The sequence below is a fragment of the Dendropsophus ebraccatus genome, chromosome 8 (genome assembly GCF_027789765.1).
Source record: "Dendropsophus ebraccatus isolate aDenEbr1 chromosome 8, aDenEbr1.pat, whole genome shotgun sequence".
NCBI lineage: Eukaryota > Metazoa > Chordata > Amphibia > Anura > Hylidae > Dendropsophus > Dendropsophus ebraccatus.
The window spans coordinates 11,375,423-11,388,483 of NC_091461.1; the positions used below are offsets into that span (position 1 = coordinate 11,375,423).

The window sequence follows — 13,061 nt, forward strand, 5'->3', positions numbered from 1 at the left end:
GGGCATTCCGTCTCTAGTAACAGATAGATCAAGACATTTTACAGGAAGTGGTGGCGGTGCATTTGTCTTGTATAGGATAAAATGGGGAAGGACTAGAGAAAGCTTGGGCTGTATACTTGCAAACTGAGCCAGTCTGTTTGCTGAAGATGATCCACACTGTTCTCAAAATCAAGGTTTCCTTTTCATCTCTAAAGTTCTTGGCAGCCTTCCACTATGCAAACATCATCTACTGTGCAACATCATGTACTGTAATCCTGATAGTGCCCAATCTCTGCAGCCCACCGAGTCTCCTCCTAGTTCCCACACAGCCAATCACTGACAGGATAATGGTGTAGTCAGCGATTGGTTAAATAGGCACTTCCACTATTAAATAAAAAAATTAAAAAAATCTTAGCAGCCCTCCAACAAACAGCTCCTTGTATCTCACCCTAGAAGGTGTAAAATGGTGGGAATACAATATCTGGGTAAGCTACAGCATTAGTGCTTTATGAAGATTTTTTTTTGGCTTTTTCTGAATGCAAAGTCAGAAGCATGAGATCCCCCTCGAGGTATTAAAATTGTTCAATGACTTTGTATTAATTCACTTTTTTTTTTAATCTTGTGGAAGTTACTCTCCCCCCCCCCCCCCAAGAGGTGGCCGTGAGGGGGTTAATGGATGCAGCAGAGAATAATATCACATCTGGCAAAGTGCGAGTCATCTAATCAAGGAGCCGTTTGGATGCGGAGACACGTACTCTAAGAGTATCAGATATAAAAAAAGGCTATTGAGTCGTGGACTGTGCGGCGCGCGCAGTGATATACACTCCGAGGACTGGGACTGCAATGACTTAAGATGTTCAGGCAGAGAGGAAGATAGGCCAAGTGGAGAAGTGTAAAACAAGATTTTCTGGAAAAGATATGCGCTTTACCGACTCGCATTAAACCGTGCAACATACAGAAGATAGAGGACACCTCCGAGCATGCACCTAAAACTGCAAAAAGAACAGCAAAAACAGTAATTATCCTCTACATATATATTATACTGTGTATACGGCTCCGGGGCCTCGGTTTGCTATGCCGCTCAGATAGTCTTCTGCATTACCACTATTAATAGAAAAAGGTGAATTTTTGGATTCCTATGGAAAGACATTAAATTGAATTATTATACGTTGACCCTGGTCTTGTTTATAAGGGCTACAGGGGGCGCTACCACGTGAAATCCGGTTGGAGGTTGATTTTGGAGGCCACGGGACTTATTCCCCTTGTGTCCTTTCCTTCCCCATTTACTTGACAAAAATTATTAGAACAAATATTTACTGAGCTAATCAAAGCGAGAAATAAATACAGCGCTCCGCTTTATGGCTGTTTTATTGTGGGGGAAACATAGTTTATTGATGCTTCTTCTATCCGGCATTAAATTGTTGAATACTTAATTTTTGTATTAAAAAATGCAACGCCGAAGATTATCTAATGAGCTGGAGTGAATTACGACCCGACGCGTCTAAACAGGAACTCGTAAAACTGTATTCTGTAATTACCCGCTAAATCTAGGTCATCGCAGCCACCGGCCCATAAATCCGCACTTTATGTAGCAATTAGCCGGAAAGTGAGCCCACGCTGACCCCGGCCCATTGACCACTCTCTTTTTTTTTTACTATTTTTACCCTAAAGGCAGCAGCTGAGTGTTTTCGCCTTAAAATACCGTTTTCTATTGAAAGCCTCCAAAATAACAGAGAACAGGTCCGAAAATTGCAGCACGAGAAGTTTCCCGCTTTAAGTGGTAAATAATTGTGTTTTTTTTTTTCTTTTGCAAATTTACAGTCATTTCGGGTTTTCCCTGCTGTGTAAAACAATATCGCGCCCTTTACTTAGAAATGTCAGGTAAAAAAAAAGCTTAAAAGCGCAATGTGGTGGAGGGAAATAGAGTTTATTTTAACCAAATTTATGACCTTGTTCTTTGACAGTAATTGACCAATTATGCGGCTGGTTATTTACGCAACAGAAAACCAGCCAGGGGCCGAGAAGTTAACAAACAAAGGAGGGCAGAAAAAAACACAAAGTATGATAGTTATGTAGTGCAGTGCTATGCGAATCCACAGATAGACCACCACCACCAACCACCATAAACTTCCAGTAAGTGGTCCTGGTGGTTATGTAGCCTTCCACCATGAAGCATGATTCATCTAACCACTGGATAGGCCATAGGTGTTAAGATGCTCATATACCTGATACTAAAGTTGGCCAAACTTGTTACCACTGGCAGGTCCAACACACTGTCCAAGGTGTATTGATGCTCCCTAACTCTTTACTGACAGATAATGTTGGTTGAAAAAAGGGAGGGGTGTGTTGGGTTTCCATGTCCGGACCATTTTTGTTCTTGGAGGGCAAGCTATCAGCAAAACCTACCCCTTCCTAAAGAGGAAAGAAACTTGAACATTTGGCCATGCCAGTCACTCATGTGCACGGTGGGATTGGGAGAGGTAACATCTTGCCAACAATTATTTCAAATATAAGGCCAGTTTTAGATCGCCCAATGGTCCAATCACTGGGACCATCACCAGCTGTGTGAACAGGGAAATAATTTATGAGTCTACACATTCAAAACCATTTTCATCCATTTCATTCTTAGAGGGACCTCCAGGAGAACAACCTGAACTTCTTTGAAGTTCTTTGGAGAATTCCATTACTGTAAGGCTACTCCTAAGCTAAGGATATTAGAAGATCTCTCTTAATATGAATCTCCCTCTTTTTATTGTGCATATTTAGGTCTATAATACTTTTTGAACATATTATTTTTATGGTGTCTGGAGATTTTATTTGTTATAGTCGGAACCAGAAGGAGCTTTAGAAGCAAGAAATCTTTCCATCTGTCCTATGCCAGGAGTTGCAGAAGCAGGAGAGAAGGCAGCACTGTGTGAAGAAGAGAGGAGGCTATGATGGGGCACTGGAATAGTGTAGAGACTGTGCGAGGAGGCACAATGATATGAGCGAGAGGAGACCCAATAGGGGCTGACCAGTTTGTTGGGTTGAAAGAGTTGTTGAAAAGGCAGTAGCAGCCTACTGATCCTACTACTGAACTACTGACTACTGAAGACTGTGGCCCACCATCCTCCAAGAAGGAATAGTCTTTGTCTGGTCAACAAGTCATGGCACTGTGAAGGCAGAGGGTACCATGTTGTCATAGGTGTCAAACATGTCATCAAGTCCATCTGGTGCTTACACATAGAGGGCTGACCCTCAACCCCACCATATACCCATTGCAACATGGTACTCTTCTAGATGAATAGAAAGGGGGGTTTAGAAGGATATTAGAATAGCCCTCCCTCCTTGTTCGAAGCTCAGCACCAGCCTTTGCTATCTACCCCAGCAGTTGGCCTATTAGCTACCTAGAAGGTTCCACTGGGATGTGAGCAAAAGAACTATAAATTCTGTAGCCGTTTCCATGGTTGGAAACAGTTAAAATGAGACATTAAACAAAGCCAAGATCCTGATCCCACCACTGATCATTGGTCCACCAATAAGAGGTAGTAGTTAGCTATTGCTAGGATCTGCAACCCATGGTGGTCAAGACGCCCAAATCCTTGATGTGATGTTCTTGTTTGCCAAAGTTTGTTGCCATAAAAATTTAGTGCTGAATAAAATACAGCTTACTAAGAGTGTGTCTCTGTTATTGCTTTGAGAACCAGACACATTAAAAAAAAAAAAAAATTCAACTAAATACAGGCCCTTTAAGGCAGCGATCTACTTTCCAATACCACAGCTGTCAGTGTGAGGCAATAGGGAATTGTTGGGCATTAAAGTCTCATGACCTCTGGAGAGCTGCAGGTTGTCCACTATTGCTTTAAAGGGATTTTGTGTGGACATTCAACGATGACCTATAATTTCTTCCCACCTCTAAATTCCCAATCCAAGGCGACTATGACACAATTATTGCTCTACTGGGAAACACCTGTGTAGCTCAGGGTTTAATCATCTTCCTCCACACTAGGTCATAACGTTGACTATTGAACATGACCTGCACAGTGCTCCCATACCTACTGACCAAGGTGACTGGGGCCCCTGCCCGGGGCCATTTCATAAAGAACTTCATTTCTTACTCCACAGTGGGTTCCCTTGTAATCAGAGCTATTCCAAGTCGCTGGAAGCAGTCTGCAGAAAGTTCTATATATAGATAAAATGACGGTTGTCAATCTTTCTAACTACCCAATATATCAGGCGTCAAGTTGTAAGTCCCAACACGTAAGAGCCCATTAAAGTAATCAGTATTTTTTTAACACAATTACCCTGCAGCGTGACGGAATAGCAACAGGGCAGCCCTGGCCAAACCCATCTGTCAATAGCTCTTGTCTCCGGCTCTATAATATGGTGATATGTAGATGATTAGGATATACCCGGGAGGAGAGGAGGAGGAAACGCGCCGTCCCTGGTGCCTATTATAACATAATAAAGCTGCATGTTGACCGCTCACACCAGATGACTGTAATGATGGCCTCCTCGCTACCTGAGCATCAGAAGCCCCCGAGCAACAAATCACTGGAGCTGTCCCAAGAATGAGTAATGTCTTTATTTATTTAGAGGACCCCTGAAAGAGACTATTAATAGCAGAACTTCCTGCGGCCCGGCACACACTTTCACGTCTGATGCAGCCAATCACTGAGGCTGAAGCTTATTGATGAGTTTTTTGTAGCCGCTAACTTTTGCTGCCTATAGATATATGTGCTAAATATATTATATATAATCACTGGTGCAGAAAAATTTCTAACGAGGCTGAGGCCGACCTATACAAAAATAAGAAAACTCATCCACCTGATACTCTGCCACTGCTGCTCTGATGGTCCCTGATCCTCACTGATCACAGCTTCCTGGTCCAACTCTTTACATATATAAAAGATTGCTAGTGGCTGATGCAGGTTGCTACTGTGGCCAGTGGATGGCTTAGAGGTAGAGATTAGAGAACCGAATCTTAGGAACCAAGACTCATTACAAACCACAAAATGTTTGGATCCGTACCAAACCAAACTTTTTGCAACGTTTGTAACGAGTTAGTACTTGCGTCTGCACTTTTTTAAACATAAGTAACAAAAAAATAAAAAAAGGGTATGCTCAGCTGTCTGCGCTTCTTCATTGTCCTCCTACAAGTCTCCAATGTCTCCAGCTGCCTTCAGCCTGCTAGGGCAATCTTTGACTGACTGAGATGGGCTGCATCCAGTGATTGGCTGAGCGGACTGTCACTCTTGTCTCAAAAAAACAAAAAAGAAAGTTGTTCTCACCTGTTTGTGCTCACCGGATGTCTTCTTGTGGCTCTCCAGTCCCATTCTGTTTTCTTCTCCGGTGAAGGTCAACGCAGCCAATCACAGGCGGAGTGCTGTCCTGTCCCAGTGAGCCTGTGATTGGCTGAGAGGGCTGTCACTCCTGAAACAAGAGTGACAGCCTGCTCAACCAATCTCAAGCTTTGGAGCTGTCTCATTCCAGTCAGCCTATGACTGGCTTAGTGGGCCTTCACTGGAGAAAGCAGCGGGAAGGACCCCGGGGGAGCAAAGACAGGTAAGAATGATAAGCGGCTCACCAAAGTTTGGTTCAGCACGAACCCCAACTTTACATAAAAGTTACTTTTCATAAGTTTGCTCATCTCTAGTAAAAATAATCATAAAGCAACTTTTTGACCACATAATAGGAAAAACAGGAAAGCTGTACAACCAGACCAAGGAGATCTCATCTATCTAACTGTTCTTGTGCTTCCTCCATGTGGTGGCGTTGTCCTCACAGCCGATACTGTAGCTAGAAGTAGAAGCCGATGACCATTTGACTTCTCTTCAACTCACATAACTACGTAATGAAACAAATATGAAAAAGTTAAACTAATTTTCTCTACATTCCCAGAGCGCCTAATGAACGTGATCGCTTCTTAAGGAGACTTTGAGAATTCATCTTTTCTTCAAATACTTTTTAAACAGATTAACTCGAGCTCGCAAACTTACAATGCAGCGTATTGAAATAAGACATAATCTCCCCAATTAAAGCCCAGAGATCCAATTATTAGCAGCAAAACTGCGTAGCCCAGGGTTCGAGTGTGCCGAGAGGTTGGATTCTCAAGAACTGAAGCCGATTCCAAGAGGTAGGTCACTGTATGGGAATGTGCTTTGCTTATAAGGTAAGATCAAATGTTTTAGTTCAATGGGTGAAGCAATGTAAGCGCTAGAGATGAGCGAACCAGGTTCGGGTTCGAGTCCATCCGAACCCAAATGATCGGCATTTGATTAGCGGGGGCTCCTGAAGTTGGATAAAGCTCTAAGGTTGTCTGGAAAACATGGATAAAGCAAATGACTATATCCATGATTTCCACATAGCCTTCCAAGTTCAGCAGCCACCGCTAATCAAATTTTGAAAGTTCGGGTTCGGATGGACTCCAGCATGCTCCAGGTTCGCTCATCTCTAGTAAGAGCGTTTCAAGACCTGGGGGCCATGAGTTCAAATCAAGTCGGATGCAATTATTTTTTTGTTTTGTTTTCGCGATCGCTCTTATCTCCACTGCTCACATTGGCTTCATTATATAGTTTGGCACATTCTGCCGTCCGCCAGAAAAATGAACCCGCTCATTCTTCGGGCTCCTGTACATTCTTTCTGTGGTGGCAGCAATTCTGAAGGATGAATTTCTATTAAGGGTCAAAAATCCTGAGATAGCTGCATATAAATGGGTAAACTCTCCTTTGGGAGACTTTTCTGGCTTGGCAAAAATTCTCAGTCCTAATTTTAAAGGGAATGTGTCATCTAAATTTTATTTTGCTGATCAGAGTCAGATACTAAAACTTATTATATTCTATTCTGTCTCTATTTTCTGACTTAAATTTTTTCTTTATTTTACTTTTTGTACATTCTTATGGGGGCAGTCATATTGCCTGGGCTGTTCTTAACAGCATTTACTGACATGCTTTAAACCAAGACTCATGGACATAGACAACAATATTCATATTCTGTCCCTTTGAGATGAATGTGAAATATCACTAAGAGCGTTCTGTTACCTGTGAAGAGGTCATTCCATAGGGAGCTGCTATTGTCTCTTCTACCTACTGGTGTCACATGATGCTGCAATGCTGTACATATCACTTTACAGCAGCCTCCTCTTATCACCACAGACACAACAGGAAGTCTCAGCTTAGTTTTAGACACAGTGTTAAGAATAAAAACTGCAACATCTCAGGATTATTCTATAATTTAGATAGAAAATAAGAAAAAAATGTCACCAAAATTTCATAAAAAATATATGTTTAACCCTTAGACGACCCAGGGCGTATAGTTACGCCATGGAAGTCTGTCCCCAGACGACCTAGGGCGTAACTATACGCCCTGGGTGTTTCTCCGGCTATGAAGCGCTCTCCGGAGCGGAGCGTGCTTCATAGCAGGTGGGGGCGGCTGCAATCAGCAGCCGGCACCTCACCATTCATGACACGCTGCAGCGATCGCGCTGCCGCGTGTCATTGACTCCTTAAATGCCGCAATCGCGGCGCGACCGCATCGTTTAAGTGTAAGTGACAGGGGGAGCCCCCTGTCACTTACCGATCAGGACCCCCGCAGTGTGACTGCGGGGGTCCCGATCGTTAAAACAGACCGCCGGAGGTCTCTCACCTTCCTCCGTGCGGTCCGATCGGCGATCTGTTGCACTGAGCCTGCACAGGCAGGCTCAATGAGCAGATCACCGATAACACTGATCAATGCTATGTCTATGGCATAGCAATGATCAGTGTAAAAATCAAAGTATTGTATGTACAAGTCCCGCAAAGGGACTTCAAATGTGTAAAAAAAAAAAAAAAAGTTAAAAACACTAATACACTACCCCAAAGCCCCTCCCCCAATAAAAGTTGAAATCACCCCCCCTTTCCCATTATATAAATAAAACATATAAAAATAAATAAACAAATAAACATATAATATACCGTAGCGTGCGTAATTGTCCAATCTATTAAAATATAATAAGCGTCATTGTGACCGGTAAACGGCGTACACGAAAAGAGGGAAAAAGTGCGCGGATTACTGATTTAATGTTACATTATATATAAAAAAAATTAATAAAAAGTGATCAAAACGTCCGATCTTCACAAATATGGTATTAATAAAAACTAGAGATCATGGCGGAAAAAATAACATCCCATACAGCCCCGTAGGTGAAAAAATAAAACCGTTATAAGCGTCACAATAGGCCCATTTTATTAATATTTAAAAAAAGGATTTCATTAAAAAAATACATATAACATTAGAGAATCTGTGTAACCTGCATATGGTTGTGTCCGGACTGACCTATAGAATAATGGTATCATGTCACCTTTACCATATAGTGCATTACGTAGACACAGGAACCCCCCAAGTTACCATATTGCATTCTTTTTTACGATTTCACCTATTTATATCTTCATAAATAATATATTTGGGATTCCATCATACATGTTATGGTAAAATGAAAGACACCATTACACAGTACAACTATTCCTGTAACAAACAAGCACTTACATGGCATTGTAGATAGAAAACTGAGAGTGCTGGAGCTCTTAGAAGGGGAGGAGGGAAAAACAAAAGCGCAAAGATCAAAATTTGCGCGGTCCACTGGGTCATTTTGGGCCTGGTCCTCAAAGGGTTAACATAAAAACTTTATTTATACAATAAGTCATTTTCTGATTAGACATTCCCTTTAAGGCATCTGCCTTAAAGGGAAAGTTCTCTAGGATTATAGTATTATACCACAATAGGAGGTGTAGATTTATTATTTCTAAAGTTTACCAAAACCTATTCTGTACTAGTGTGTTGCTTCTATTGTTTACAGTGGCAGGCAGCTCCCTGTGGGCGGGGCTATACAAAATTCAATGTGATTGACAGCTTTGTTATGAAACCTGGTTGTAGCACTGTTCTCTCTGTGCCCTTCTCCTGAAGGGATTATCACATCATAGACACCCCCTTCTATTTGAGAGACATATTTGGTTATCACATCATAGACACCCCCTTCTATTTGAGAGACATATTTCTGCTTTGAAAACTTTGCCATCATCTGCAGTTACCCTGCAGCGGCCACTACTGGGGAAATGTAACATTACATGCAGCCACTACAAAAGGTGTATGTGCCATAGAGGAAGATCATGTGACCCTGAGAAATAAGGGTGGTGAGAAACTTCTCTTCACAGATCCTACTAACCCACCGAGTCATCACCCCCCCATTTTAACCTTTTGAGAATGTGACTAGAGATGAGCGAACCTGGAGCATGCTGGAGTCCATCCGAACCCAAACTTTCGGCATTTGATTAGCGGTGGCTGCTGAAGTTGGATAAAGCCCTAAGGCTATGTGGAAAACATGGATATAGTCATTGGCTGTATCCATGTTTTCCAGACAACCTTAGAGCTTTATCCAAGTTCAGCAGCCCCAGCCAATCAAATACCGAACGCTCGGGTTCAGATGGATTCCAGCATGCTCGAGGTTCGCTCATCTCTGAATGTGACCTAATTTTACTTAAAGTAACTGATATGTTGCTTAACTTTGATAACTTTTGATATGTTGCTGCCCATAGTGAGACTAACAATTTGTTCTATACTTGTTATTATCTATTCAGTCTACTTCCCAAAGTTCTGAGCTGCTGCTTTCTGCTGAAGACAAAGAAATCTGTGTCTGAGCTTTTCTCTCTGCCTACCCCCCTTCAGAGAGAAATAATGTTAACAAGTCCCTGACTGGCTGTATCTGCAACTTAGTAGCTTCTTTGTAATTCTGGGTGGGTTATTCTGAGGTCAAGTTGCTGATGAACTCACTGTGATTAATCCCCCCAGCATTACAAAGAAGATACAAAGTTGCAGATATAGCCTGCCAGGGACTTGTTTACATGTTGAAAGACAATCGACTAATATAGCAGCGATATGCTGCCGTTGCTATGTGGAATAGGAGCGGCGGCAGCAGACCGCCGCTATCTGCTATGGGCTGCCCGGACAATCTACCAATCACCGTGCAGCTCCCCCTGCAGGCCTCCCCGGTACTCACCCGCTCACTGCCGATGCTATGGTCATCATGTATAGGCAATACCAATTATGTATAGTTGACAACAATCCTGGCCGGATGCTGTGGGTCATATAACACTCATTCTGTACATGTGATGTGTGTATCTGAGTGATAGGTTTTTATATACTCTATACATTTCTTTCCCTGCTGTAAGTACGCCTCCTGCCTGATAACGTTGATGATAGACAGCTCTCCCTGCTAAGCCATCAGCACAAGCTCATCTGCAATCAAAAAGGGCTGTGAATCATCAGGCAGGAGGCGTACTTGCAGCAGGGAAAGAAATAAATGCAGAGAGGTGCCTACTTAACTCTGAGCTGCTGTGTAATGCCCCAATGGCTTCAGGAACTTAAAGGGGTACTGCAGCATTTTTTTTCTGCCAAATTAACTTGTCAGAAAGATATACATATTAGGCTGTGTCAAACTGGAAAGAATCCACCACTTCCTGCAGGACATACAGCAGCTGATAAATACTGGAAGACTGGAGATTTTGAAAAAAGTAAATACCAAATCTTTATTATTTTCTGAAAATTTTTTGAAAGGGAAAAATTCCGGAGTACCTCTTTAAGTCTATATCTCAAAAACATTTACATGTACAGTATACCGCGTTTCTCCAAAAATAAGGCCGCTCATCCGTCTCCCTCCCATGACACTCACCAGTTTCCCTACCCTGCCGCTCATCAGTCTCCCTTCCCTGCTGCTCATCAGTCTCCCTCCCATGACACTCACCAGTTTCCCTACCCTGCCGCTCATCAGTCTCCCTTCCCTGCTGCTCATCAGTCTCCCTCCCATGCTGCTCACCTCTCTTTCTCCAATGCCACTCACCTCTCTTACTCCCGTGCTGCTCACTTCTCTCCCTCCTGTGCCGCTCATCAGTCTCCTTTCTGTGCCGCTCACCAGTCTCCCTCCCCAGTCTCCCTCCCGTGCCCCTTACCAGTCTCCCTCCCGTGCTCCTTACCAGTCTCCTTCCCGTGCCGCTCACCAGTCTCCCTCCCCAGTCTCCCTCCCGTGCCCCTTACCAGTCTCCTTCCCGTGCCGCTCACCAGTCTCCCTCCCCAGTCTCCCTCCCGTGCCCCTTACCAGTCTCCTTCCCGTGCCCCTCACCAGTTTCCCTCCCATGCCGCTCACCAGTCTCCCTTCCGTGCCACTCACCTCCCTCCCTCCCGTGCCACTCACCTCTCTCCCTCCCGTGCCACTCACCTCTCTCCCTCCTGTGCCACTCACCTCTCTCCCTCCCGTGCCACTCACCTCTCTCCCTCCCGTGCCACTCACCTCTCTCCCTCCTGTGCCACTCACCTCTCTCCCTCCCGTGCCACTAACCTCTCTCCCTCCCGTGCCACTCACCTCTCTCCCTCCTGTGCCACTCACCTCTCTCCCTCCCGTGCCACTCACCTCTCTTCCTCCCGTGCCACTCACCTCCCTCCCTCCCATGTCCCTCACCTCTCTCCCTCCCATGCCACTCACCTCTCTCCCTCCCGTGCCACTCACCTCTCTCCCTCCCTCCCATGTCCCTCACCTCTCTCCCTCCCGTGTCACTCACCTCTCTCCCTCCCGTGCCACTCACCTCTCTCCCTCCCTTGCCACTCACCTCTCTCCCTCCCGTGTCACTCACCTCTCTCCCTCCCGTGCCACTCACCTCTCTCCCTCCCTTGCCACTCACCTCTCTCCCTCCCTTGCCACTCACCTCTCTCCCTCCCTTGCCACTCACCTCTCTCCCTCCCTTGCCACTCACCTCTCTCCCTCCCGTGCCACTCACCTCTCTCCCTCCCTTGCCACTCACCTCTCTCCCTCCCATGCCACTCACCTCTTTCCCTTTCGTGCCGCTTACCAGTCTCCCTACCATGCCACTCACCTCTCTCCCTTCCGTGACGATCACCAGTCTCCCTCCTGTGCCACTCATCAGTTTCCCTCCTGTGTGGCTCATCAGTCTCCTTCCTGTGCCGCTCACCAGTCTCCTTCCTGTGTGGCTCACCAGTCTCCTTCCTGTGCCGCTCGCCAGTCTCCTTCCCGTGTGGCTCACCAGTCTCCACCTCATGCCACTCACCAGTCTCCTTACTGTGCCGCTCACCAGTCTCCTTACTGTGCCGCTCACCAGTCTCCTTACTGTGCCGCTCACCAGTCTCCTTACTGTGCCGCTCACCAGTCTCCTTACTGTGCCGCTCACCAGTCTCCTTACTGTGCCGCTTACCAGTCTCCTTACTGTGCCGCTCACCAGTCTCCTTACTGTGCCACTCACCAGTCTCCTTACTGTGCCGCTCACCAGTCTCCTTACTGTGCCTCTCACCAGTCTCCTTCCTGTGCCGCTCACCAGTCTCCTTACTGTGCCTCTCACCAGTCTCCTTACTGTGCCGCTCACCAGTCTCCTTACTGTGCCGCTCACCAGTCTCCTTACTGTGCCGCTCTCCAGTCTCCACCTCATGCTGCTCATCAGTCTCCTTCCTGTGCCGCTCACCAGTCTCCTTCCTGTGCCGCTCACCAGTCTCCTTACTGTGCCGCTCTCCAGTCTCCACCTCATGCTGCTCACCAGTCTCCTTCCTGTGCCGCTCACCAGTCTCCTTACTGTGCCGCTCACCAGTCTCCTTCCTGTGCCGCTCACCAGTCTCCTTACTGTGCCGCTCTCCAGTCTCCACCTCATGCTGCTCACCAGTCTCCTTCCTGTGCCGCTCACCAGTCTCCTTACTGTGCCGCTCACCAGTCTCCTTCCTGTGCCGCTCACCAGTCTCCTTCCTGTGTAGCTCACCAGTCTCCATCCCATTCTGCTCATCAATCTTCCTCCTGTGCCGCTCAACAATGTTGAAAGAAAAACGACTATGATAGCAACGATCTGCTGCTGTCGCTTCGTGGAATAGGAGCGGTGGCAGCAGAATGCCCACCCGCAGCCCCCCGAGCAGCTCCCTGCACTCCCCTGCCAAGGAGCGGGGACCAGTCACCCCATGTAATAGGGGCCTCACCTCTTTCCCTCCTCGTGCCGGTCTGGGGCCACTCCTGAGAAAAAAAGACACCCCCCCGAAAATAAGACAGAGCGTCTCTTTGGGAAAGAAAAATAATATAAGGCACT

At 45.7% G+C, this 13,061-nt stretch overlaps 1 protein-coding gene across 1 annotated transcript; it reads right to left on the minus strand.

The window, feature by feature from the left end:
* Positions 1-694: 694 nt before the first annotated feature.
* Positions 695-12,753, minus strand: LOC138799958 (DNA topoisomerase 1-like). The gene is made up of 3 exons (XM_069981764.1): positions 11,976-12,753; positions 909-971; positions 695-735 (listed from the first exon to the last, which is right to left on the minus strand). Exons 1-3 carry the CDS (start codon positions 12,751-12,753, stop codon positions 695-697), a joined length of 882 nt encoding a protein of 293 aa, XP_069837865.1.
* Positions 12,754-13,061: the final 308 nt, after the last annotated feature.

Bases quoted from the DNA above. Each gene is read 5' to 3' on its own strand.
- LOC138799958 (XM_069981764.1), bottom strand. From the start codon at position 12,753: ATGGAGACTGGTGAGCTACACAGGAAGGAGACTGGTGAGCGGCACAGG. The intron at 972-11,975 runs GTGAGCCACACA...TTCTTTTTGCAG, and splicing joins GCGGCACAGGAAGGAGACTG to TTTTAGGTGCATGCTCGGAG. The intron at 736-908 runs GTAAAGCGCATA...TGATACTCTTAG, and splicing joins GCACGGTTTAATGCGAGTCG to AGTACGTGTCTCCGCATCCA.